Source organism: Penicillium brevicompactum, assembly GCF_028827555.1.
Source record: "Penicillium brevicompactum strain IBT 35665 chromosome Unknown utg000001l_segment0_segment1, whole genome shotgun sequence".
Classification (NCBI taxonomy): Eukaryota; Fungi; Ascomycota; class Eurotiomycetes; order Eurotiales; family Aspergillaceae; genus Penicillium; species Penicillium brevicompactum.
The window spans coordinates 405,881-431,701 of NW_026623204.1; the positions used below are offsets into that span (position 1 = coordinate 405,881).

The 25,821-nt window shown below is 51.2% G+C and overlaps 11 protein-coding genes across 11 annotated transcripts; 6 read left to right on the forward strand and 5 right to left on the reverse strand.

Annotated features, from left to right (window-relative positions):
- Positions 1-637: 637 nt before the first annotated feature.
- On the reverse strand, positions 638-4,310 carry N7506_002599 (putative histone deacetylase complex subunit (Hos4); the record flags this gene model as incomplete). Its single annotated transcript, XM_056951894.1, has 2 exons — positions 638-847; positions 900-4,310. 2 exons carry the CDS (start codon positions 4,308-4,310, stop codon positions 638-640), a joined length of 3,621 nt encoding a protein of 1,206 aa, XP_056815045.1.
- Positions 4,311-5,265: 955 nt separating this feature from the next.
- On the forward strand, positions 5,266-6,256 carry N7506_002600 (putative 3-oxo-5-alpha-steroid 4-dehydrogenase; the record flags this gene model as incomplete). The annotated part of the gene is made up of 2 exons (XM_056951895.1): positions 5,266-5,361; positions 5,414-6,256. The coding sequence occupies 2 exons, from the start codon at positions 5,266-5,268 to the stop codon at positions 6,254-6,256; spliced, it is 939 nt and encodes a 312-aa protein (XP_056815046.1).
- A 24-nt stretch (positions 6,257-6,280) lies between these two features.
- Positions 6,281-7,180, reverse strand: N7506_002601 (uncharacterized protein; the record flags this gene model as incomplete). The annotated part of the gene is made up of 2 exons (XM_056951896.1): positions 6,281-6,913; positions 7,076-7,180. 2 exons carry the CDS (start codon positions 7,178-7,180, stop codon positions 6,281-6,283), a joined length of 738 nt encoding a protein of 245 aa, XP_056815047.1.
- A 245-nt stretch (positions 7,181-7,425) lies between these two features.
- N7506_002602 (peptidylprolyl isomerase) lies at positions 7,426-7,983 on the forward strand (the record flags this gene model as incomplete). The annotated part of the gene is made up of 3 exons (XM_056951897.1): positions 7,426-7,548; positions 7,649-7,751; positions 7,829-7,983. 3 exons carry the CDS (start codon positions 7,426-7,428, stop codon positions 7,981-7,983), a joined length of 381 nt encoding a protein of 126 aa, XP_056815048.1.
- Positions 7,984-8,125: 142 nt separating this feature from the next.
- Positions 8,126-9,459, reverse strand: N7506_002603 (UDP-galactose transporter HUT1; the record flags this gene model as incomplete). Its single annotated transcript, XM_056951898.1, has 2 exons — positions 8,126-9,188; positions 9,239-9,459. 2 exons carry the CDS (start codon positions 9,457-9,459, stop codon positions 8,126-8,128), a joined length of 1,284 nt encoding a protein of 427 aa, XP_056815049.1.
- A 445-nt stretch (positions 9,460-9,904) lies between these two features.
- Positions 9,905-10,525, forward strand: N7506_002604 (uncharacterized protein; the record flags this gene model as incomplete). The annotated part of the gene is made up of 1 exon (XM_056951899.1): positions 9,905-10,525. One exon carries the CDS (start codon positions 9,905-9,907, stop codon positions 10,523-10,525), a length of 621 nt encoding a protein of 206 aa, XP_056815050.1.
- A 320-nt stretch (positions 10,526-10,845) lies between these two features.
- On the reverse strand, positions 10,846-15,313 carry N7506_002605 (uncharacterized protein; the record flags this gene model as incomplete). Its single annotated transcript, XM_056951900.1, has 6 exons — positions 10,846-11,822; positions 11,872-12,093; positions 12,142-12,228; positions 12,279-14,769; positions 14,833-15,196; positions 15,258-15,313. The coding sequence occupies 6 exons, from the start codon at positions 15,311-15,313 to the stop codon at positions 10,846-10,848; spliced, it is 4,197 nt and encodes a 1,398-aa protein (XP_056815051.1).
- A 349-nt stretch (positions 15,314-15,662) lies between these two features.
- On the forward strand, positions 15,663-17,528 carry N7506_002606 (KRI1 family protein; the record flags this gene model as incomplete). The annotated part of the gene is made up of 2 exons (XM_056951901.1): positions 15,663-15,840; positions 15,895-17,528. The coding sequence occupies 2 exons, from the start codon at positions 15,663-15,665 to the stop codon at positions 17,526-17,528; spliced, it is 1,812 nt and encodes a 603-aa protein (XP_056815052.1).
- A 1,716-nt stretch (positions 17,529-19,244) lies between these two features.
- N7506_002607 (putative mitochondrial ADP,ATP carrier protein (Ant)) lies at positions 19,245-20,665 on the forward strand (the record flags this gene model as incomplete). Its single annotated transcript, XM_056951902.1, has 5 exons — positions 19,245-19,295; positions 19,431-19,452; positions 19,528-19,604; positions 19,816-20,061; positions 20,117-20,665. The coding sequence occupies 5 exons, from the start codon at positions 19,245-19,247 to the stop codon at positions 20,663-20,665; spliced, it is 945 nt and encodes a 314-aa protein (XP_056815053.1).
- An 874-nt stretch (positions 20,666-21,539) lies between these two features.
- On the forward strand, positions 21,540-22,292 carry N7506_002608 (uncharacterized protein; the record flags this gene model as incomplete). Its single annotated transcript, XM_056951903.1, has 1 exon — positions 21,540-22,292. The coding sequence occupies one exon, from the start codon at positions 21,540-21,542 to the stop codon at positions 22,290-22,292; it is 753 nt and encodes a 250-aa protein (XP_056815054.1).
- A 902-nt stretch (positions 22,293-23,194) lies between these two features.
- N7506_002609 (uncharacterized protein) lies at positions 23,195-24,247 on the reverse strand (the record flags this gene model as incomplete). The annotated part of the gene is made up of 1 exon (XM_056951904.1): positions 23,195-24,247. One exon carries the CDS (start codon positions 24,245-24,247, stop codon positions 23,195-23,197), a length of 1,053 nt encoding a protein of 350 aa, XP_056815055.1.
- Between the last annotated feature and the right edge of the window lie 1,574 nt (positions 24,248-25,821).

Genomic DNA, 25,821 nt, shown 5'->3' on the forward strand with positions numbered 1-25,821 from the left:
TTGATGGAGATTAAAAAGTGGTGCGGGCGCCGCCAAAATTCCCGCTATTTTTCGACTTTTTTCGGTTGTGAGCCCTACTTATGTCATCCAATCTTTTGGTAACCTAATCACCAATGTCACGTGACGTCTCAGCACCAAATCAGCAATACAGTAGTTTACAGTAGTTAATTCAGTGATCACGGTTTAGCCAAGACTTCCTTTACCCGACTAATCACAATTACTCGACGATTAGTTGGAGAGACAGCCAAAAAGACAGTTCAAAAGAGGTCCTGAAGGTGGTGATAGCTCTCTTCGATCGTCTTTTTGGGCGCGCGTGAGCGCGGAACTCAGGCTTGGAAGTACGGATACTCATCGCTGGTTTTTGTTGTTCCGTTAAACTAGCTAATGAGATGCGTTCATTACTCGGGTCATTCACAGCCTACTGAGGAAGATAGATGTTGTTTCAACTTCTTGTTGACGCTAAGAATACAAGATTCCATCAGCAACCACAAGGACTGCAAAAGAAAAACGGCCACAAACTATCACAAGATAGTTGATTCGTCAGAGAAACGCAAGAGGTATCATAATCGTACAATCAGAATCCGCCTGTACACCTCGCAGCATTGCTGCCATCGCGGCTAGTGAAACGCTCAAAAAACTAGACGTATGTACTCGATCGAGGATGACCATAGCCATTGATCGGCCCGGTGCCGTTGGTTTCGGTAGGATCCGGACCGTGGCCGTTGGTGTGAGCGCCGAACCCAGAACCAGCTACTGGCGGTTCGGGATCGACGTGCATGCTCAGGAATTGTAGCTCAAGGCCGTGAAGGTGAGGGATGTGGGGAACAAGGTCGGTGAAATCAGAAAGCTGGAAAGTTGTTAGTGATGTTCAAGGGTGGGGGTTTTGTATCAAAACTTACTCTGATCCAAAAGACGTGTTCCATGTCAAAGTACTTTGGCCTGGTTTCACAATCCTGCTGCATGACTTGCCCAAAGCTTGACTCGGCAAGCGCTTCCGTATGATTCAACATGCGGCGGGTGACTCGCCATAAATTCACGCGCTGGGTTGGAGTCGCTTTGCGCTTCTCCCAGCTAGCATACTGTGAGAGTTGCAGGTCATTGGTCGCCAAGAGGGGTGCTACCAGGTAGTTTGGAATCCATTTCTCTTCCGCCATATCAAGGGCACAGCCTGGATCAAGTTGACGAGTGAGCGCAGTGACGAGGGGCATGAAAGACTGGAGCCAGTCGTGACTTTTGGCTCGTGGGTCATGGGAGCCCACAAGGTTCGCTGCCACTCGAAGACGGCCGGGAAGTGCGTCACGACGTTGTCTCTCGTGAGCTTCCCGATCACGACGCACTTTTGCAATGCGAGCCCGTTCTTGCTCCAACCGCTTGAGTCGATCATCCTCGGCTTGTTTAGCACGTCGTTGATCAGCCTCTTTACGCTTGCGATCTTCTTCATCGGCCTTCTCGCGCGCAACTTGAGCAGCTCGATCGGCTTCTTCTTTGGCAAGTCGTTCCCGCTCGGCTTCGTCCGCAATGCGCTTGTCGTCTGCGGCACGCTTTTCGTCTGCGGCACGCTTGTCATCAGCAGCTCGCTTGTCGTCTGCAATCCGTTTCTCTTCTGCAGCTCGCTTATCATCTGCGACACGCTTCTCCTCTGCAGCCCGCTTCTCTTCTGTGATTCGTTTGTCATCCGCGGCACGCTTGTCATCCGCTATGCGCTTGTCATCAGCAGCGCGCTCTTCCTGTGCCTTCCTGGCCTGAGCCCGGCGCCGATCCTCAGCCTCGAGTTCGGCACGCTTAGCATCCGCATCAACAACACCCTTATCATTCACTCGCTTCACATCCACATCCTTGCGAGCGTCGCGAGAAGGTGAATGAGGACGAGTGGAAGTTTTCTTGACTTCGGATTTCGGATGGTCAGGACGGTTTGAATCTTCTGGTCGGCGGGGCTTCTGCTCATCAGATCGCGGGGCACCATTTGTGGCATGGTCCTCTGACACGTTCCGTCTCTTCTTCGGGCGCGACTCGGGAGACATCCGGCCACTCTCGCTCCCGCGGGATCGAGAGCGTTCGGGGGAGCGATCCGTGCGAATACGCTTGAGTGAGAGCGAGTTGTCTGCTTCGCGAGGTTTCGGTGCTTCGTCACGTCCGGAAAGAGAATCTGAGGAGAAAAGGCTGGGTCTGCGTTCCTGGGGCCGACGGCCGGGAATGAGACGGCGCTTTTTGACTTCGTCGTTTCGAGTCATCCCGCTGGATTCACTGTCGCGTCTGGCTGATAGGGAGGATTTTGGTTTGGGGTCAGATGGTCGTGAATGGTCGTCTTTTTGGCGCTTTTCTTTTGTGGGGTCGAGATCTTTGAAAGAATCGCGGTTGCGATTGCTGGTGGGGCTGAGGTTGAGCTTTTTCGTGCGGACGGGGGAAGAGGAACTTCGGCGGGCGGCACGTTTGTCTTCTTTTTCTTTGCGTGCACGGCGGGGGGAATCGTCTTTCCTGCTCTTGTCTCCTGGGAACTTCTCATACGCATCCTTCAGGATCTGGTATTCGTCCTCCCAGTTTTCTCCCATTCGACCTCGCGACAGATCAAAATAAGTTCTGTCTTCATACAATCGACGAGTGGGATTAAAACCAGGCTGGTTTAAAATCAACTGGATAACGGCGCTGTTTCCTCGACCGATCGCAGCAAGCATGGGTGTGTTGTAACCTGGCTTTTGACCTCGCAGTGGATTTGGGTCGGCATCCGCATTACCCATAGCATACAGGAGAGAGAGCACGTCATGGTGACCGCCTTTCGCAGCAGCAATCAAAGATGCGTTATCAGCCTTCTGCAGGATGTTCAGGATGCTGACCACTCCCGCCTCATCACCCTTCGCAGCAAATTCACGAAGATTCTCAAATGTTGGTTTTGTCCACAACAAATCATTTCTTGTGGCTTCACTTCGTCCACCTTTCCTTCGACTTGCCGCAGAACCTGCAGGGGGAGGACTGCGCATCGGCGGTGAATCTCGAGGGCTAGCTGCCGATCCCCTCGCTGCCGATGCCCGTCTTGACGATGGTTCTTTGCTCTCTGGTCTCGTATTTTCCTCAGAGCGCCGCCCGGGCCTCAAGTTGGCCTTGGCGTCAGCCAGCGCCTTTCGCATTTCTTCGTATTCATCATCGTCAACGAACGATGGGACAAGCTCGAAGGGTTCATCGCCTTCGGCATTAACAGTTCGCGGGTTGGCACCTGCATCAAGCAAGAGCTTCACCACTTCCACATTACCATTCTCCACAGCATCGATCAACGGGGTGTCTTTATCAATATTCTTCGTGTTGATCTCACAACCTGCTTCGAGCAGGAACTTGACGATTTCGGCTTCACCGGCAAGTGATGCGATTTGCAGGGGGGTGTTGCCTGCATTATCAGGGATATTAATGTCCTCGGGTCGTTCCGCGTGGCGCATCATCACTTGATCGTGCTTCCGATCTGCGCATGCCCGTGCAAGAGGAGTCCGGCCGCTCTTGTCGCGCAACTTCTTCGGTCCCATCTGCTTTGCGGGAGATGCAGATGCACCTGCCCCAGATCCAAGTTTTCGCAGGTGCGGCGCACCTGGTAGAGGCGAGCCACTCGTCGAAGAATCAGTTGACTGTCGATCTTCAGAGCTGTGTCGGCTAAATCCAGAAAGCAGGGGGGTCGGTGCCTTCTTCTTGCTTGGGAACTGAGAACCAGACGCAGACCGTTGATGAGACCGACGGTTCGGTGACAGCGATCGCGCATTCGACGGTGGCCTGGATAACCGCGTGTTGTTGTTATGCTTGAGCTCTCGAGCTGGGTGGGAGGCGTGAGAGTGGGCGCGACGATGCTCGCGCTGTTCATCGGCGCTATCGCTCAAGCTTCGCTTTCGGAAAGCGCGAGGCCTCGCGTGATCGATTCCATTGGGTACACCTTCCGTCCCATGCAAAGCATCATCAACCTTCTCGATCTTAACCATGGATGGCGAGATCTCTCGATGGGGCGAACGAGTCCGTTCTCGTTCGGTGACAACCCGGGGCTTTTTTCGTTGTCCATCGATTCCATTGGGTTCACGGCGACTCGGATCGTGCTTTATATGCTTTCTTTTCTTCTCTGGTGACAGAGACTCTCGACCGGACTGGATTATGGTTTCCGCCTCCGAGTCCGCCCTGGGACTAGGAGGCCCTTCCTGCACATTAACATTATTGGGACCCTCATCTACCCGGTGGGAGTCTGCATTTCCCGGTGAAAGCGCAACAGGATCAGGCTTCACCGGAGCAATGTTCTGACCGACGTCCAGGGCAGCTGGGAAAGAAACTGCCTCGACATCACTCATAGCGATAGCACTCGAAGTCTTGAACTGCCGCTCGTCATTTTGGGGCAAACGCGACCGACAAAATGACCGGGGTCGACAACGCCAGATGTCGGGCGCCGATCCTCGGCCACGGGGGGGTCGCCAACGGTTGAGAAAAACGTGTAGATTATCGCTCTCGTGTGAGCGATAAGGCAATTTGGAATTACTGGGTGATCGTATAAGGTGGGTGTGGTAGGTTATAGGGTGTTAAAGACGAATAGGGAGGGAAGAAAGAGAAGGGAAGAGGAAAAGCGGGAAGGGAAAGGAATGGGACTGGACTTTGGGGGGGGGGGATCCTCACTGGGTCAAGTTTGGCCACAGGTGAATCATCGAGCAGCTCAAGTTTTGAGCTAGGATTTTACGACTGAAAGCATACTATTTAGGGGGAGAATAAAAGCTTGAAAGATTGAAAATATTAAAATTACTGGACAGCTCCAATCATCCAAGGAGAATACGGGGGGAATGCGAATGGACGACACCCTCCTCAACTGCGAACGAAATGGCCATTCGCCGCTAGTCTCGATTCAGCCAATGCAAACAATACAAACAATACAAACATTGTGGCCAGTGCAAACTGCGAAACTCACTAGTCCCAATTGGGACTAGTGTATACGACCAGTGGCCACTCAGCGTAGCAGCCCATATCGCTCGACAGCTCTGGAGGCGTGTACTTGCTGTATCCTTTAGGCAGCGCTTTTTATGTACGAGATTGTTTCAATTAAACTGCATTTACTGCATTGCTCCTGTATGGAAGAGAGAAGAAAGCTACAAGCTTCGTCACCGACTCCAGGCCGAGCTATCTCCGGTCAAAGGGCGGGGGGCTGAGTTTCTCCACAACTGAAAACACCCAGAGCTCATCGAGATCATATGGCCCGATAGGCAAACACAAGTACGGAATTTGCATTTTGGAGCACGGGTTCTTCCGTACCCCAATATCATGTCTCTTAGCGCCTGGGTCGACAAGACCCTAGAAGTCACCGGTATGGACGCGGTGGATGCGCTTCGCGCCTTCTTCCTGCTTGCCGCCGCCACAGTACGTCCTGCACCGTGATAGGGAACTGCAGCGCAGCAGCTAACGAACCTAGACGATCACTATCAGTATCCCGGCATCCCTCCGCTCACGCTTTCTCGTCTACGGCCCACGCGCCAGCTCAACTCAGCCCTCCACTTCCCAAAACAAGGGTTTCCTGGATACCCTGGCCACCTGGCAAGTGCCGCACAGCTACTTTACCCAATTCTACATTGCATCTATTCTCTCATCCATATTCTGGGCCGTGCAGATAACATGTCGCGGTGCTCTATTCCAAGCCATTGCCACGCGCGTTAGCGAAGAGCATCGACGCCCCAGTATGTCGATAACTCAGCTGGTGATCTGCTGCGTGCTTTTGTTCATGCAGGGTTCGCGCAGACTCTGGGAGTGTATTACTTTTTCAAAGCCTTCCACGTCGCGCATGTGGTTCGTGCATTGGATTCTCGGTCTGGGCTTCTACCTTGCTGCCGGCGTGGCGATCTGGATTGAGGGGTCAGGCGCCCTGTTGACGACAGAATTCTCCATTGCGCATTTCCAAATGACCAATGCACCCAGCTTGAAGACATTCGCGCTCGTGCCGCTGTTCTTGGTCGCGTCGGGGCTGCAACATGATTCTCATCACTACCTTTCTTCTTTGAAGAAATACACCCTCCCTGAACATCCCATGTTCCGTGGTGTGGTATGTCCCCATTACGGTGCCGAATGTGTGATCTATCTCTCATTAGCGCTGGTGGCTGCCCCGCGCGGGGAGTTTATCAACAAGACTATGTTGACCTGTTTTATATTCGTCGCTGTGAACCTGGGTCTCACGGCGCGCAATACTAAGGAGTGGTATGCGCAAAAGTTCGGCAACGAGTCTGTCAAAGACTGGTGGTTCATGGTTCCTTATGTCTACTAACATTGTACAACACATCCTTCCGGTTCATCGGCTCAAGAACTTCATAGTATCTCCTATCTTCGCAACTTGGAGAACATCTCGGTATGTGAGACTGATTCTCGTCTCGCGCTCATACCATCCATCCATGTAGGCTTTTTTGTCTCGCAAGAGGTCCCAGTTGCAGATTGCCTCCGGGTTGAGGTTCTCATCCCTCAACGTTTCCGCAATTCCATGTAGAAGTTCTGTGTACATCTTGTTCTTCGTTACGAGCAAGCTCCGCCTTTCCTGCAAGATCCTGTACCGCGGTTGATTGGTTTCGAGGCCGGTTTCTTCTTCCTTGGCTCTTGTGGCTTTCTGGGTGTGTTTGTCGTAAAACTCCAGCACGATTGGTGCTCCCAGACTCACTGTCGCGACGAGAGGGTAATACGCTGCTCCGTCTTCGTGTGGCATGATCCCTTGGCCGGGCAGATACTCGTTCACTAGCACATGATTGGGCTCCTTGTGGGGTGAATCATTGAATATTCCCAACGATTTGAAGCGAGACTCGATGATTGGACTTCTGAGCCAAGCTGGCAGCGGTGATGCGAGGAGCACATTGTTTCTGGTCAGTGCTGATGGCCATGTCTGAAGCCTGCGGTGGGCAAGCTGAGTCCAGCGAGGAAGAGGTGCTGATTTGACCTGATATACAGTTAGCCACCGAGCATGAAAGTGAAAGTCATCTATCCTCCAAAAAAGCAACGGATATATATGTAGCCATCAACATGTATGTCAAGACCCACACCTCCGTGTTGACATCTTAGGTAGAAGGACAAGACAAAATAAAAAAGCATAAACTCTTACCTTCTGTAAAAGCCACTTCTCCTCATCTTCTGTAATGAAGTCCGAGAGATAGAAGGCATCGTCGGGCAATGCAATGATGCGCATGTTCTCCACCTCGAACCCCATCAGACCTTAGATTTTCATGGTCCACCGGCTTATGAGGAGATGGAGCAGTCTGAGAAGTTTCAAGGGTTCTAAAGCAAGTGAATGTAGAAAAACAAAGGACCGAATGCAGGACCTCTGATGTACTACAGAAGTATAAGCCGCGGACGTGACCCCACGTCACTTTCCGCCTTAGAGCCTGAGGCACGGCACCCACCCCACATCATCCCAAAGCCCTGGAGAGAAAACAGCAATATATCACCATTACAATGGCTCCCAAGAACAACGCCAAAGCCGGCAAAGGCAAAGGGAAGGATGCTACCGAGGACAAGGGCAAAGGCGGAAAGGCTGCCGTGAAAGGCGCTCAGTCGATCAACGTTCGCCATATTCTTGTATGTGATTACTCTTTGACGTCTTTGTCTACGACCTGGATTCGTGTTCAGACATAGCTGGTATCGCGGCTTATGAGATGCTAATGACGCTCATATCTAGTGTGAGAAACACGCCAAGAAAGAAGAGGCACTCGAGAAGCTCCGCAATGGCACCAAGTTTGACGAGGTTGCGCGTGAATTCTCGGAGGATAAAGCTAGACAGGGTAAGCGGGTTCCGTCTGGATTTCCAGTTTATATTGGCAAAAATTGCCCATTGAACATGGCTAACTCTCGCTTGCAGGAGGTGCCCTTGGATGGAAGACCAAGGGTGGACTAGACCCTGCATTCGAAGCTGTTGCCTTCGAGCTTGAGACTAGCACAACAAATAATCCCAAGTATGGCGAAGCCAAGACTGGGTTTGGCTACCATATTATGATGGTTGAGGGGAGAAAGTGAGCTACCAAAGCATATCATAGCAGATATCTGTTCACACTACGTTGTCATGAATGAAACACTCAATTAAATGAAAGCCATATGGCTGTTACAATGTCAATTCTATGCTGGGAATGTAAATGCTATGGGAGCTTGACATGCTATCTTACAACTCTTTCTTGGCAGCTTCGATCTTGGAGCGCTCCTTCGCCTTCTTCTCCGATCTCTGCACAACCGCCTCGGCGCCAATACCACCGAAGACCAGGCCAATTCCTAGCCACTGGCCACCGGACAGGGAATGTCCGAACCAGAACACGCTAAGAAGCATGGTCAACATCTTCCGTGTGACGGTGACGGTAACAAGTAGCAGCGAGGAGAAGCGGGACAGAGTATGGAAAATGAATAGCTGGCCGACAGCGCCACAAGCCGCAAAACCAAGGACGTGCTTGAGCGCTTCCGGGTGTCGGGAGAGGAAGGAAATGGCGCCGAACAGCTCCGTCTCGGTAGATGGGGGAATGGGGAAGGGTAACAGGTTGTGCACAACGCCGCTCTGCGAGACATGTGGCATGATCAACAGGTATGCACCTGTCAGCACAGTTGAAAGCACATTCTGCGCGACCATCATTTGGGGTCCGGTGAAGCGAGTGTATAGTTTCGGCGAACTGAAGACATGGTCTTGCGTGGTGTTGGTCAGGCCATCAAGGAGGAGGTTGATGCCCAGCAGGAAGATGCCCCAGCCCGAGGATCCGGAGTTCGCAGCGGCGACTTTCTTGCTTGTTCCCGGGTGGTGGAGGCTGAATGTCGCAACACCGAGAGTGACCATTAACACTACGCCATATTTGTACAATGGGTATTTCTTCCGGAAAATTGTCAAGTGTAAGACCATCACAGGGAGAAGCTTGCATGATTTCGCGAGGATAAAGGTCAGGTAGTCGATATGCTGAAGACTGGCGTAGCCGAAGGGGGAGGCAAGTGATGAAGAGACGGCAACGAGGAAGAGAGGGAACAGGATGCGACGTGTCGGGAATATTGACGGGGTGCTTTGGCCCTTAGGGGTCGAGACCAGGAGGTAGATAAAGCCCGTGATCGCGGCGAAGGAGGATTGGATGGTGTTTAGAACGAGGGAATATGTGAACCGCTCGGTAGGAGGTTCTGGGTCGGCGGCAGTTGGCGGGCGTACGGGATAGCTCGTTGTTGTAATTGCCTCTTGTAGAACACCCCATGACAGGCTGAGTTTGTTAGCTTCGAGGATTGCGACGGTTGGTTGGTTCGATCTTACAATGCAGCGTATATACCGAGCACGCAGATCATCAATTGTCCCAGTCCGGGAGTTTCAGCGGCTGTCTCCAAAACTGCCGATGCCTTCCCAGACGCGCTGCCTTTGGAGGTGAGAATGTCTTTGGTTCCATTCGCGGACTTGGGCACGTCGGCATCATCGAGGTGCATCAGCTGAGAAGAAGGGGATCGCTGGAGTGGCGCTGTTTGTTTCTGACGACCCATGATGACCGATTGAAAAATGAAAATGCAAATTGATTGAACAAGCGATGGAAAGGAGTGGTGGAAGAGAAACCGAAGGTCTCGAGGGTCTCGAGGGTCTCGGGGTGAAACAAATAGACCCTAAGATGCCATGTGTTCAGATGCGCCCTATACAATGATCGCCGCTGCGCCCCACATAACCTTTTTTTTATGAAGAACCTCAACAAGAGGACTATTGAATCTTCCGCATGCCTACAAAAATAAACCGATATTACTGATGCCAGCATCTTCGAGGCGGATTGTGTTCAAATCAACAAATCTTAGTCCAAGTCAGGAAAGCGGTGTCGATACAAAAATATCTTGAAAGGCAGGCGGTGAGTCGCAAATGCCGAGTTTTTGCAGCTTTTAAGCACTGCCTTTACATCGTCCTCACTATACAGTGACTATAATCTCCAAGCTACAAATCAAAATGGCACAAACAACACGCCCTGATGCGTCGACGATAACATCCAATATCACCGCCAACAACTACGTGGCCCCGCACCTCGCCACAGCTGCCCAAGTCCAGCACAACCTCCAACACCAGCACCTCTGGACCTCATTAGCGGGCTACACAATTCCAGGGAACGCCACACAAACAGATCCCCTCAATGCGCCCAAAGACACGATCTCCCTTATCTCCGGATATCCTCCACACCGTGTGTACACGCACCCAGACGAGCAGCTGTACATGCTAGAAAACAAGATCAAAGAAGATGATCTGCAGCCAGAGCGCATGTTTGTCGTACCGACTACACAAGGACAACAATGGAGCTTGCGTCACATTGCCGTTGTATTCGACAGGCTACCCGAGTTCGTTGAGCAAGCGAAGGAGCAGGACGGTGGTTCTCTGGGTGTGAAGGCTGCGGACGATCCCGAGAAGCGGGAGCGGTTGGCCAAGTACTATGCGAAGAAGAAGGAGAGTTTACAGACGGGAGAATGGGGGTCGCAGCGTCTGTTGCTGGCTATGATTGATAAGGGCATGGGTGGAGATGGAACGGTGGCGTATTATGTGGTGCAGGAGGGAGAAGTGAAGCCGAGGCAGAATTGAGCTGCGAGCGCTGGTTTTGACATGTATATACCCATTGCAATCCTTAAGGATTGGTCATATGAAGTGATGATCTCAAAAATTAAATATGGAGTACGATGATGTGCTCGTGCATTGAATTGTGGCATTACCCGTGATATCAGTAGAGTACAACGCTGAGAAGCAAAAGCAACGCGAAATATGTGAGACGTCAGAGATTATACACAAAATGCCTGCAAAATCTCAAGCTCATCACTGAGGATAGCGAGGGAGAAACAGCAGAAACAAGCTAAATGACTGTACAAAAGGCTGGACGGGATGCAACAGAAGATGCTTAGCAAAAATCAAGCAAGCAAGTCATTGCTGTCATTCGATGTGATTTGGTCTTGCTCCAATCGACAACTCGAGCAGTATTCTTCATACCACTGCATAACATCGTCCGCATGGTCAGCGAAGACACGCTCAGCTTGTGCATGACGACCCTCCGAATCACCTTGGGTCTCACCACCAAGACGGACCTCGATCTGGTGACAGCGACGCATTTCTTCGCGAAGCCAACGCTCCCATTCAGTCTGAATGACTTCTTTTTCGATGCTGTTCACCACACGCATTGCAACTAGCAGGTTGTGTCTGTACATGCCGAGGCGCTCACGAGTCTGCTGGAAGCGTTTGATAGCGCTCTTCGTCAGAGTATCCCGAGGACCCGGCGAGCTAAATGCTAGCGGCATATCAGAATAGCGCATCACCTGCTCGTTGAAAGTAGCAAAGCAGTCACTCGTATTTCCGGTTGCGGACCAGATAGTCGTGTTTGCGACTGCCTCATTGATATCGTTCATGTAGATCGCTTTGCTCATGACGAGATTTGGCTGGACTCCGAGCCGCGCCATGAATTTGCCTGCATGACGCTCGTGCCACCAGTCCCAGCTATCCCGAGAGGAATAGTATCCGTTCATTACTGCACTTGTGGCTAACAAGACCAAGATGATCTTGTGTGCACTCACAGTCTTCCAGGACCAGCGGACGATACCAAAGACCCACATCATCAAGAAGGAAACGCTGGTCTCCAAGAATGATAGGACTGTCTCGAGGAGAAGCGCATGCATACTACGGGGTGTGCGGGGCTTTCGAGGCTCCAGCTTCAGACTTGATCCGGCACCGCTGAAATGGGAGGTTTGGTTTTGGCGTCCGACATGACCGAAGATTGTGATGGCCTTTTTGGTGCGACTGTGTGCCCCCAAACGGCGAACTTGGTCACTGACCAAGTCCACGAGATCTAAAGCATCTTGCTCCAGGTCATCATTGGCTTTTTTGTCGATCACATCTGAGGGATGTTAGCATGCATTCGGCTGTTTTTAGGGGCATTAGCTCACTTTTGAGGCCATAAGGAGACCATAGCCATTCAACTTTGGTGAAAATGGCGATTTTACTTTTTGATTTGGCGTGGAACGTGATGACCACTTTACTGACCAACCTGAAGGATCGTCGGAATGGAAGATGCCATGGAGTCTTCTTGTCTGTGACCACATAGCACAAGTGATCGTTCAGCACATCGATGATCTGATAATCTGAGATGGCATTTTCTTGAGTGCGGCCTAAAAGAATCAGTCGCGGTTTTATCTGATAAACCTGATCCCACTCACCAAAGATGTCCGACGCTCCAATGTTGTAGTGGAAGTCACGTCTCAAATGCCGTGATTTTGCAGCAACCCATGGGCCTTGTTTGATGTCTATCTGAGTCAGCGATTTGTATAGTGGTAGAATGATATACTGGACTTACCGCGAGCTTGTCTCTCATGCAATAGAAGCTGCCACACCGCACTCTTGTCACCGAACAGGATGTGGAACAAAGCTTTGGGGCTAATGTCAAGAACCTTTTCGGCTACTAGAGAAAGGTCGCCTTGCGGAACATACTCCACGGGTTGGGTTGGAAGTCTGAATTTCGCAATGTCTCGGCTCCGGGAAGCTTTGCCAGGATCCAAGTCAAGATCTTTGTCGATGTATATGGGTACTTTGAAGTCCTTTTCCCGATTCCGGTCAGGATACTTCCCGTCTGCCTTGATATCTGCAAGTCCAGACGAGAGATCTTCCCAGCTATCTGCACTGGACGCCCGAGTTGGAGAGCCTGAGTCCATTTTTATCAATGCTTTGAGAAGTGATTCCAAAGACAGCTGCTCCACGGCAATAGACCCTTGGATCAAGAAGTTGAGACGTTTTTGGACAAGTCTGAGTGGTTCGAGGAAGGTTTTGATCGTGACTCGACCGGGTGTGTCGCTGCCGAGTGGAGGGATGGTGTGTAGGAAAAGGAAATCACAGTCTCTGCCAGGTGCTGCCGTCACTTCCTTGATGCTCTCCAAAGAAACACCAGTCGTCAAGACTAGGCCAAAGTGGTGACTGTAGAAGTAGATGTTTCTTGTAGTGACATAAGCTCGTCCAGGGAATTCTTGTGTGTCATTTGGACTCCAGGTTGCCCTGAACACCATCACCAATGCTTCCTCCCTTTTGACATCTGGGAAGAGCAAGCGGAATTGAGCATCTTGTATCCTTAGCTGTTGGGGATAATAGCTGGGATATTCATGTCCGATCCCCAACGCAGCTTGGGTAAGTTTAACGTCATCACCATCCAGACTCACTGTCTGTCTATGGCGTGGTCCTGATTGCTTCACGGGCTCAGAGGCACTTGAGGCATCAGGCTGAGCGGCAATCGTCCTTACTGAACCGTCACTGAGGGTAGAAGATGGGCGACCTTCTGGACCATGTGCCGCATCGATCTCGTGCTGTTCACGTTGGAGCTTGTTCACAAAGCCCCAGTTGGAGCTACCCCACAAGTTTGCCATCATTCCACTAGGCATGCCACCTGTGCTATCAGAAACACCGAGCCCAATACCTCTTTCGTTGCTCACGACGACTGCAGCTTTGCTCATACTTGTAGGAGCTGGGGGGTTGGCAAGTGTAGCAGGTGCAAGGCTTGAGCCAGGCTCATCCACATTGCTGAAACTGCGACCGCGGTTGATGCTATCGTCGTTCTGGTTGATTGGAACAGTCGTGCTGTAGGGGAGGATATTGTGACTGGCGGAAATGAGACTTGCAATTCCTCCTACCGGTCCAGGGATTGAGGGAGATGTCGGGGGTGCGTTGTTCGACTTTCGATGGAGGTCCAACTTCTGAATCAAACGAGAAGTGTGTTCTCTGGCATGATCTCGAGTCGAACTCTCACTATCCAAGACTGTGGGTCTCCTGCTGCCTGCGATGTCGGTGCTATTTCTGATGATATTCCCATCGCGATCTGGAACAGGCAGTGTCATGCTGCGTTCCGCCGAGCTCGATTCGTCATGGGCATGTGGAGTGAGAGAGTCTGCGGGGTCTGCGGCAAATTCAGGAGCAGGGGGTTGAGAGATTGAAAATGCAGGATCCTGAACCGTATGCTTTCCAGAAACCGAAAGATCAGTGCTGGCAGGGTTCTCGAGCGCCTTCTGCTTGGCAGCTTCAAATGCACCAATCCATTCCATCAACTCTTTTTGATTGTCTGCCTGCAGAAGGATGGTGTTGTTCTTTGTCTTGACTTGGAAGCAGAATCGGCGCTCTTCCTGGAAAGCAGGGCGAATGCTGCATAGCAATACACCAATGCGGTCACTCTCCTCAACACCACCAGTACGGGATCCTTGCACGAGACACCCAAAGATACCGTGCTTAAGGAAAGCCCAACGCTTGACCCAAACATGACGAGTAGGTTTTCCCGAAAGTGTACGCAGATACAACCAGCCTTGCTTCTCGGGTCTCGTCTCTTTGCTCACTGGGACGGTCGAGATAGGGCGAGATCCCAGGTAAGGGACGGTCGAAATGTTGTAGTCTTCCAATTCTCGAGACGGGCGAGTCGCAATCTCTGCCGCGTCCTCAATGTACTTTCTGGTAGAGAGCAACTCCTTCTTAGATGAGCGTTCACTGGCTTCCATTTCATGGAGCCAGCCCTTGATGCGATCCATCTCGTGTGACCATTTCGAGAAAGTGCCATTGTTCTGATTGTGGAAACCTCGGAACTCCCGCCATTGATCACAAGATAATGTGACAAGAAGTCGATCCAGCGCATTGCGCACCTGGGGCCCTTGGACTGAGTAATCCATCGATGCTTTCAAATAAGCCTTATGAGCCTCGTGCAGCTGGAAGGCTTCTTCTCGCAGGGCTGATGCTTCCTTCGATTTTGACTGAGAGGCATATCGAGCCTGTAAGTAGTCATACTGTTTTTGGGTGTGCTCAAGGTTGCGGCGGAGTTCCTATTGTCGAGCCAAAATGTCAGATACATAGCGTGCGGACAATGTGGATCATGGGTCCCGTACCTTGAATTGGCGCAGATCCTCGTGGATGAAGTCTCGAATGGGCTCGGAGATCAACGACTCCATTTTCCTGGTCGTTGTAACCAGTCCACTCCAAAGATCTTTGGAACTCTCCCCGCACCTACGCATGGCCAAGAGTGTGTAGTCATGATCGACAACCGCTTCAGAGACCACAAGAGGGTGTGTCGAGTAGGATAGAAAGTTGTTCACGACATTCTCTAAAGCAGTCAATTCAGATGAGAGTTTGGTTGCAGCTTTGGCATATCCGTCGAGCCATTTTTCGATAAAGTCGATCTGATCGGAGAAATGAAGGGTCGTGGCGCGGAAGGTGGGCGAGTCGAGGGCAGCTTCTTTAAGACCGACCGGGCTGGAGTTGGAGTGCAATATTAGCAAACGAGAAATTTCAGCTGCCTGCCGCAAGTACTTACACAACGCTCACGAGCTTCCCGACCTGGGGTAAAGGGGTTTGTGCTGAGTTCGACATCTAGTGTATGGCTGTAGACATACACACGACGCGAGTCAGAACCAAGGTAGTTGTGTGAGCGGGCCTCCCGTTGATGATCTTGAGGCGATAATATTAGATATTTGGTCCAATTTCAAGGCTTGGACATAGCCTGCGTGCGGGGGATCCGTTCAGCGGTCTCGACTTTGAAGACACTCAGCCCTGAGCCTCCGGGGATGGAATGATCTAATTGGCTACGTCAGTGATTGAAGTTCCTGCCTCGGTGCCTGATCTTCCGGGCGGTTTGGGGGCGGTGTGAGATTTTTTTTACTGCCAATTTGCCATTTGCGGGTCTACGCATTTCACCAAGTCTTCAATTTCACAAAACATAATGGAGCCTCCTTCTAAGAAGATGCGCAAGCTCCTGGAGCACGATAGCGACAGCGATTCTGGAGACGAATCCGGTGGTGTTCTGCTTGGCAAGCAGTCGCCTGATGCTGCGTTCAAGATCAACGAAGAATTCGCTCGACGATTCGAACACAACAAGAAGCGAGAGGAGGTTGCTAGATGTATGCGCTGGAATTTGATACTTGATTTGATATGTTGCTAATGCGATAGTATAGTGGAGGCCAAGTACGGCAAATCATCCAGTCTTGGAAACCGCCAAGCCGCTGAAGAATCAGACGACTCAACCGATGAGGAGGAAGACGATAATGCTGAGCTCGCTACTGAAGCTTTGGATGCCGAGATTTCCGCCACTTTGAAGGCCATCCGCTCGAAGGACCCCCGTGTTTACGATAAAGATGTCACATTCTACACCAAGTACGATCCGGAGGCCGTCGATGCTGCCAAAGAACCAAAGGAGAAGTCTATGACTCTGCGACAGTACCACACCGATAACCTCCTGAAGGGTGTCGACCCAGCCGAGGAAGAGAATGCTCCCAGGACCTACGCCCAGGAACAGGCGGACTTGAAGAACAACATCGTGAAGGAAATGCACGGAGCGGCAGCTAACTCTGATGACGAAATGGAAGATGCCGATGAGTTCTTGGTCCGCAAGCCTGGTCAAGACCTTTCTCTGCCCAAGGAAGAAATTAAACTCGACATTGAAAATGCGGACAAGGACCCCGAAACTTTCTTGTCCAACTTCCTTTCAGCGCGAGCTTGGCTTCCCACCAACAAGGCCGAGATGCAGCCGTTTGACTCAGATGATGACGACGACTTCAATCGGGCCGACGCCTTCGAGGAAGCGTACAACTTCCGCTTCGAGGACCCCAACAAAATGAACGAGGCTCTGGTCACCCACTCTCGTGATCTCACCAACCAGCAATCCGTTCGTCGTGATGAGAAGAGCTCTCGTAAGAAGATCCGTGACGCGGAGCGCCAGCAAAAGGACGAGGAAAAGAAACAGCGCGAGACTGAGAAGAACCGCCTCCGCAAGCTCAAGACCGAGGAACTTCAGAAGAAGGTCGACCAGATCAAGGAAGTTGCTGGGCTTCGGGCCTCTAACTTCACAGATGAGGACTGGTCCCGCTTCCTGGATGCTTCCTGGGATGATGAGAACTGGGAGGCAGAGATGCAGAAGCGATTCGGAGAGGAATACTATGACGACGCCGAAGGCAGTGATGGCGATTCCAAGAAGAAGAAGCCCAAGAAGCCTACATGGGATGATGATATTGATATCAACGACCTGATCCCCGACTACGAGGATGAGGAAGCGCAGCCCACTGTCGAGGCATCAGAAGGCGAGGAGGATGATGAGGCTGAGGCCTCCGGCTCTAAGAAGAAGAGCAAGGCAGAGGAAAAGCGCATTCAAAAACGCGAAGCCCGCAAAGACCGTATGCGCATTGACGATGCCGTTGAGCGCAACCTCGATCTCGACATCACACTGCTCCCTGGAGCTACCAAGAAGAACGCCACGAAGTTCCGCTACCGCGAAACCTCGCCGCAGAGCTTCGGTTTAACTGCACGTGATATCCTCATGGCAGACGACACACAGCTGAACAAGTTCGCCGGTCTGAAGAAGCTGGCTTCCTTCCGTGAGGAGGAGCAGAAGCAGCGTGATCTCAAGAAGCTTGGCAAGAAGGCCCGACTCCGCGAGTGGCGCAAGGACACTTTCGGTGATGAGAACGGACCTGAGTTCAAGTTTGGTGGTGATGTTCAACCTAAAGCTCAGCCCGAGGAGAATGAGACCAAGCTTGATATCAGGGAGGGTGATGGATCAAAGAAGAAGAGAAAGCGCTCGAAGAAGCACTAAGCATGTTGATGCATTTCTATTGTTTATAGCTAGTACCCGATTGTATGAAATAAAACATTCTCCTTCATGTTCCAAGATTTAACCTATTCATCTGGTCCCAACCTTGGAACCCTTTTGGGATTTGGAAATTAGAGAGACCGAGATGGTAATCTCGACAGTAGACCGACTCAATTGAATAGCCACCAACCTTGGAAGGAAATGGAATAATTGTAGAGCCCTGGGTCATGGTCAAAACAATCCATGGATTGCTGTGCTGGATGGAGTTTTGTGGTGGCTCAACCTTGAAACCTGGAAATTGTATATATATCTGGCTTTCCCATTCTAAACCGAGTACCCCCGGAGTATAGACTCACCAAGCTCCAAAACTATCCATCTATCAGGTTGTATGAGAAGGAGCCACAGACAGAGCAAATAGTATTCATCCATCAAACATAAATGGAGCACTCCGAACGATCGAGTTCCCATCAACAATCGCCGGACCTCGCAGAGCTCAAAGCGGCAAACGCCCATGCGACCGGGACCCACTACCGTTGCTGGGGGAAGAGACGGGTTGTTTAGACCGCAACGAAGCTAACAGAGCTATCCACTGCGAAGGTCCAATCTGATACGGAGGATTGACGCGTAGTCTGCAAGCTATGAAAAAAATTCCCTGAGATCAAGGTCGAAAGTGGATTAATTGGGCTTCCCGCTCTCCGTAGTCCCGTACTGGGTTTATCATGTGAAGTACCGTGGTACATCGTCCATGCGGTGAGCAATGGCCACGAATCTTGTACCTGCGACATATCAATAGGCTCGCAGGGGAAAAAAATGTCTCATATCGAACCGGGTTATCCCTCACATCCGTTGCTCCATTGCCGCGCCAACGAGGAATCACATTTTGCTTGAGCTTGCAGAGCTGCAGCTATGGAGAATTGAATGAACCATACGGAGCAAGATACCCTTTTGTGCATGGAATAGTTCCGAGGTTGCCGTGGAGAGCTTTCAAGACCAAGCTAGCAGACAAAGGAGCTCAGAGACTTCAAAAGGTTCTCGTCGACCGAGGGAGTACTCCGTAGAGCGTACGAACTATATAGTCACGGATATTTCTTAAAACGTGTTTGACTGAAGTACATCTATCCGCTGTATTAATAGTCCGCGAAAGTTGCAGATGATTGAATTTCACCGGTTCGCCATCGGATAGCCGGGCAGGATAAAAGGAGGCCGGGGAGTGGAGGCCCGGCATTGGGGGGATTTTACGCCGTACCCCTACCGTACTGCGCTTGGACCGTGAGCCGGAAGAGACAGTTGTCTAGAGGTTCATTTTATACTTGGATCCTTTGGATATTTTTGTACATAATTGACTGGAATTGAGAGGACAGACAGCTTAAGCCAATTAGACCAGACACGACCAAATGGAACCCCATAACCCCATAAAAAGGTCAGGAAAAATAGGAGCAGGCCAGATTGCAGAATTTTCAGTGGATCGGGAGATATCGGCAGGAGGCAAGTTGATACCGCCCAATACGGGGTAATTTCCGTAATATTGCCCCCCTGGGCGTCCTGATTGGGTGCAGGCGGCCTGTGCTCGCTTTTTTCCCGTCGTATTTTTTTTTCTGGCCCCCCTTCCCGCCTCTGGCTCTTCCTTTTTCTTCCCTCTTTATCCCTGGTGTTTCTTCCTTCTTGACACTCTCCATCTCCTCTCTTTTTTTTGCATCTTCTTTTTGCACTACATTCAAAATGGGTTCCGGTGACGTTAACCAGGCCGACAAGTCGGTCTTCGGCATGCCCGTAAGTGATCCCCTTTGTTGTCGCCGAGTTATTGGGAGAGCCTCGAATTGTCAACACGATTCAATGGCTCGAAAGAACGACTCGAGTGCTTCAAATGAACCAAATAGAGAAGCACGATGCTAACATTCCTTTCAGGGCTTCGTTGTCGACTTCCTTAGTACGTGATCACTACAATTCGAATCACTGGCACCAGTCAGCTTTTCGCGAAAAACTAATACTAACCCTCTTCTAGTGGGTGGTGTTTCCGCCGCTGTCTCCAAGACCGCTGCTGCCCCCATTGAGCGTATCAAGCTCCTGATCCAGAACCAGGTTGGTCATGACTGCTCCCTACGCCAAAGTGAAGTGAGCTCCAAGGGGGAATCGATCCCGACTGAAATTTTCAATCGTCTTTGAATCTTTTGAAAACCAAGCAGAAACAACAAACTTGATTTCAGCTTGTTACATTTGGTCGAGAAAAGTTTCCTCTTGAAGTTCACCGCATTCGGCAACCATCCGCGACTGTCTCTAACAACCAAAACAGGATGAGATGCTCAAGGCCGGTCGTCTCGACCGCAAGTACAACGGTATCGGTGACTGCTTCAAGCGCACCGCCGCCGCTGAGGGTGTCGTCTCTCTCTGGCGTGGAAACACTGCCAACGTCATCCGTTACTTCCCCACCCAGGCTCTTAACTTTGCCTTCCGTGACACCTACAAGTCCATGTTCGCCTACAAGAAGGACCGTGATGGATACACCAAGTGGATGATGGGTAACCTTGCCTCCGGTGGTGTATGTACCCCTTTGAAAAATCTCTGCGCGCTTGGACCATGCTAACAGATCCCAGGCCGCTGGTGCCACTTCTCTCCTCTTCGTCTACTCCCTGGACTACGCCCGTACCCGTCTCGCCAACGACGCCAAGTCCGCCAAGGGTACCGGTGAGCGCCAGTTCAACGGTCTCGTGGATGTCTACCGCAAGACCCTCGCCTCCGACGGTCTCGCCGGTCTCTACCGTGGTTTCGGTCCTTCCGTTCTCGGAATTGTCGTTTACCGTGGTCTCTACTTCGGAATGTACGACTCCATCAAGCCCGTTCTCCTTGTCGGTCCTCTTGAGGGCTCCTTCCTCGCCTCCTTCCTGCTCGGCTGGACCGTCACCACCGGTGCCGGTGTTGCCTCTTACCCCCTTGACACCGTCCGTCGCCGCATGATGATGACCTCCGGTGAGGCCGTCAAGTACTCCTCCTCCATGGATGCTGCCCGCCAGATCGTCGCCAAGGAGGGTGTCAAGTCTCTCTTCAAGGGTGCCGGTGCCAACATCCTCCGTGGTGTTGCCGGTGCTGGTGTCCTGTCCATCTACGACAAGGCTCAGCTCCTCCTCCTCGGCAAGAAGTTCTAAGTTATTCGCTGAAATGTGATAACTTACCGATGTAGTTATACTAGCCCGGGGTAATCTCCCGCCTTGTGTAACCGCTTGGTGTGGAACCGACGAAGTGGTCGTCAAAAGATAGATGCGTCAAGAATGGGTTCGGGGATCTTGAAGCATAGAATGGTGATTCTTCCCTTTATGTACCCAATGTACTTTACTGCCTGCAACTCTTTCTTTTTTTCTTTCATCAAACTCCATTGTAAACGTGTATCATGAAACCTGTAGAATCAATTGTAAGGACATCAGTATCTAATTCCGAGCAGTAATTGAGATACTTCACCCCTGAAATTTTTCCTTTGTCCTGTTCACTCTGAAATGCTCCCTACGTCTGTCAAAAGTCACGCAAATTCTGACAACAGTGATTGAAGTGCGAGGGGGTATCAGCTGAGAGCCACCGGGGCCTGTGCTTAGTGTGCTCGATCTGGGTGTGAGAGAGAACATCAAGAAGAGAAAAAAGAAACTCAAATCCTCAATGAGCAGGCTTTCAATAACTTGCTGAACCTCTAGATATTGATTATGAATATGGCAAAAGTACCCAGGACCTCCAGTGATACAAGCAATCAATGTGAGATTTAAGGATCAACGTTTACTCTATGCACGCAAAACAATCATCAGGAGCCAGGTTTACCACCTGAGTCTATCATCTATGCCAACTAAACACTGCCCATGCCGGTTGCCGCATAAAGCAAAAGCATCCCAAAGCATCAAAGCATCCCAAAGCGGCAGGGGCTCCACAGCGGATGCCATGACGTCTGAACCTTCAGCTCCTTTCCAACCCCAAAGCTTCCCCCTGACCCTCTCCACTATCAACTTCCAAACTTCAAACAAGAAACAAAGTCCCACAATGTCAGGAGTCAAAACCTATACATCTGCGCCGGTGAACGCCAACGCCAGCGCCAGCGCATCTGACCAAGGCACAACCCCAGATACCACAACCGCCACTGCAATGGAGTCATCCTCCGAACCACCCAGCGCCACAACAGCACCAACAGCATCAGCGCCAGAACCAGTAACAGCACCAGCAACAACCACAACCACAGCTCCCGCACAGAACCTACCACCACCACCACCCGCACAACCTGGCGCCGCACCACCGGGCCCAACCCCAGCACCACACTCAGAAGAACCCTCCTCAACCTCCTTCCCTGAATCCGCAACATCCATCACACGCACACCTCCAGCTCCTCAACCAGTCTCTAGACCCGAGCATCCAACAAAGACAGGCTCTGTTGCGCCTCCGCCCAAGGCAGGTGAGGTTCATAATTCTCCTCCTGCACCGGCGCCTGCGTCTGCACCTGCGCCTAGAGCGTATGCACAGCCATACTCGTTTACACCTGCTACGCCTAATTCGACATCTGCGTCGTATGGCTCTGTGTATCCTACTTCGGCGGGGAGGCCTCAGTTACCGTTTAGTGGGGGGAGTGGGAGTGGTGGGGGAGCGGATAGTATCTTTCCTCAGGAGGAGGAGGGGTTTATTGGGGCGGCGAAGGGGTGGATGCGGTGGGGGGGGGGAAGCTTGTTGAGGTTGAGAAGGAGGTTTGGAAGAAGATTAATGATGTGCATGAAAAGTGATTTGGGCTCCAAGGTTGGGGATTGATTTGAGTTGATTGGATTGGACTAGGGAAGTGTAGTGCATTTCTGGGTTTGGCTGTGTACGATGGATCTTATTGCTTGGGCGTTTAATGTATGTTCTTAGACATTAGGATGGGTATTTGTTGATTCGGGTGTTGCATTGTTTTGAATTGAACTTGACTTTTTATATGAATTAGGCTCGCGCTGGTGCATGGAATACTAAAGGTGTACGGCATAGACGGTGGAGTAGAGATTATGAGTAGAACCGTGCGAATAGCACCGGATATTGTGAACTATCTAAGGGACTATGTACTCCCATCCCCGGTGAACAAGTGTCCACCTCAACCCGAATAAATAAAGACGACGCAAGATGATAAGACCTGCATGTACATGGATGTGCACTGGGCACAGACGAAAACATGGAAAACGAACAGAAAAAGGGAGGCGGAGATCGACAATTCTCAGTGGGATCAGTGAAGATGACTGAGACAATCAAACGAAGATATCCTAGAATTGAAACCAGTGGGATCAATAAAGACGACCAGATCATTTCGTAAGACTCGTCGCAGATTGGTGGATTGCCGATATAAACGAAAAGCAGAGAAAATTATTAAAATCCGTATGAAAGTGTGAAAAAAGAGAAAGCAGCCAAGCCACGACCGATGCAAGAATAACGCCGAAGAGAAGAGGAAGAGGGGGTATTGACTTGTCATGAAAAGACTGTCAGAGTTGTCGTGGGCGTCATGATAAAAAGAAGAGAAGCATCCGTTGCGAATACCACGCCACTGTGCACTGCACCTAGCAGCCGAGAATTTTCTGGATCGTCGATAGCGCAACAGCGGTCCAGACCAGCTGCGGCTATGCGGGGCAAAAATAAAGAGAAGAGAAGTAAGAAACCCAAAGTCGAAAACGCCGAAAATGCGAGGACTACATGGAGCCCAGTCGGAGGAGCGCCTCCACAGCCGCACGTTCCTGGTTATCGATGGTGCGGGGAATCTGGGGAGCATGAGAGGGACCGGGACAGGTGGCGGGGAAGATACCGCCAGGCTGAGGCTTGGCCCGCGCAGCGTCGTTCATGAAACTACCGGTGTTCATGGAACGTGCACGCAATGCATCAGCACCAATCTGCGCCCAGTCTTCCTCGTCGGTAACGTCGCCTTCGTCCCACTCGTTCTCTTGGATCTCATCCGGCGCTTCCGATGACGAGCAGTACTCCTCGCCATCCAGCGACATCTTGTCAGCTTCGTGCTCGAGCACGTCGAGATCACCGTGCATTCCGTAGTCGTCGGTATACGAGAAGGCAGTAGATTCGGCAAAGCTCATCCGGTAAGGGTGACGGTTGCCGCCCTGCCAGCTGGACTGGCCTTGGATCTGGACGCCGCGATGGAGAGAGCCTCCCACACTGGAAGGAGGGGATGCAGACACGAGATCGCGAGCGGGCTCTCCACGACGTCGTGCGTCCCAGCGACCCCAACCGATCTTCTCGAAAACCACGTCTCCACTTCCGCCGTTGCCTCGGCCCTCTAGCGCGGCCACGACCAATCTGCGTGCTTTCGCGGGTGGAATTCGTGCAAAGCCAGGGACTGAGGTTGTCAAATGGCCCATGACGTGGCGGATGGCAAGAGGTCCTTGCTGAAGCAGGATCTCGGGGAGGTGATACTTGGCGAGCATGCCAGGGGTGATATCGCCAGTGCTATCGAGCTCGTCCCGGTCGGTAGAGTTGGACTCAACGCCATCATGGAGATCAATATCCGAGTCCAGTTGAGGGACTGTAGACAGAGGAGATCCCGGGGAGAGAGTCACCCGCTGGAAGGTAGGAGGGAGAGTTGGTGAAATAGAGTTGGGTGGCGTGGGAAGCATGGCAGGCTGTCCGGGTCGCGTAGGGCGGCCCACACCTGCATGCGGAATATCAACAGAAGCAGTCTTGCCAGTCTTGCCAGCAAGAGCCATAGCAATGCTGGAGGTTGTTTGAGGAGCCATGATGAGAGAGAAAATGAAAGTGAAAGGAGAGGACCTGCGCGTAATGTATATATGAGTCAGAAGACCTGTTCCAAAACGCGACAAAGCAGTACCACGGGAAGAAACACGGAAGTGGCAACTGGACTCAAAGGATTCGAGATTGAAAGAATAACAAAGAATGAGAGACGAGAAACACACACCTTTCACTGAAGAGACAAAGTCACAGAACAAGTGAAGTTGTCAGACTGTTTTGACTGCTTTGACTGCTTAGGGCTTTCCACGCAGGGGATGCGACGCGGTAAGGGGCGGAGATAAGTCGCGATAAGGACAGATCACTTAACGCGACCTGATCTATGAGGATCAAGGGATGGAAAGAGTATGGGGTATTTGAAAGGAGAAGAATAGAATAGAGGGGTGAGGGAAGTACTCATAGTACAAGGCAGAGAAGTAGAGAAGTACCCCCCCATGGAAGGTCCAAGTATGGCACTCCGCAGGCGCAGCATAAGGAAAGCGCGTGGGCCTCGGGGCCGAATGATTGGCGCATCGTGACCGGGTGCGTCCGGTTTTCTATACAATTACTGCATTATTACTTATTCTGTTTCTTCTATCTATTACATCTATTATATCTATGATATAGTACTCTGTATTTGCTAGATATTTCCATTCATATTGGATATATAGCCTCATTCACGGCTCCCTCATAGTACATCCAGCATACAGTATAGACCGCACACTACGAAGTAATCCTAGAACCGATCTGAAAATCAAGTTCACAGGAAAGGTACCTGACTAGAAAGAAAAAGAAACCCCTCATGCCAAGTTGGTTATCAGCCAGTCATGAAGATCCCGAGTGCTCGTGCGCTTTTGAACGCTTATAGCGCTCCAGGGCGTAACCCTATTCCCATCGGCTGATAACCGTCCCCCAAGGCACGTGGACCATTCTACTCACCACAGGCTGTGGAGGTTATAAAAGTATGAAATCACTTAAAAGACCGTTTTCATATACTCCGTATGCACTGGTCAATCATTTTATTCCTTTGCCAATGTGACATTACGTCTACAGTATTTTCTACGAGAATTGCCCCTCCAACCCCCTCTACTTCGTGTATCTACCTACGCTAAGTACTGGGTACATCCACTTATCCTCGGGTCCCACCACAATCTGGACTTGGCCCTTGACGTCAGTTGTACCGGTGACAAGCGCTTGGGCATCTAGGGCACGGTGTTCCATTCCTGGCTATTATTCAATTATGGCAATATGCTCCTTCCGGCGCAGAGGGGTGTCGCCACTACGTGTACCCAAGCGTGCCCCGAATTAGAAAGTATCTCTGACTCAGATCATTGACCTGAGACCATTTTCGTGTACAGTCAGCACAGGAACCAACATCCGAACTCGGCGTTGATGCCGTTGAGGGGTTATATTTTTGCATATGTACTCCGTACTCCATAATCCATCCCGAGGGGAGTAGAGAAGGTAGCATGCAGGGGCTTGCATCTACTCCGCATTGGGGATATCGGCGCCCGCTCCAACTCCCAACAAAAGTATACAAGTGGCTTGTATGTCGTACATTGACCTCGCACTAGGGCCATTCCTC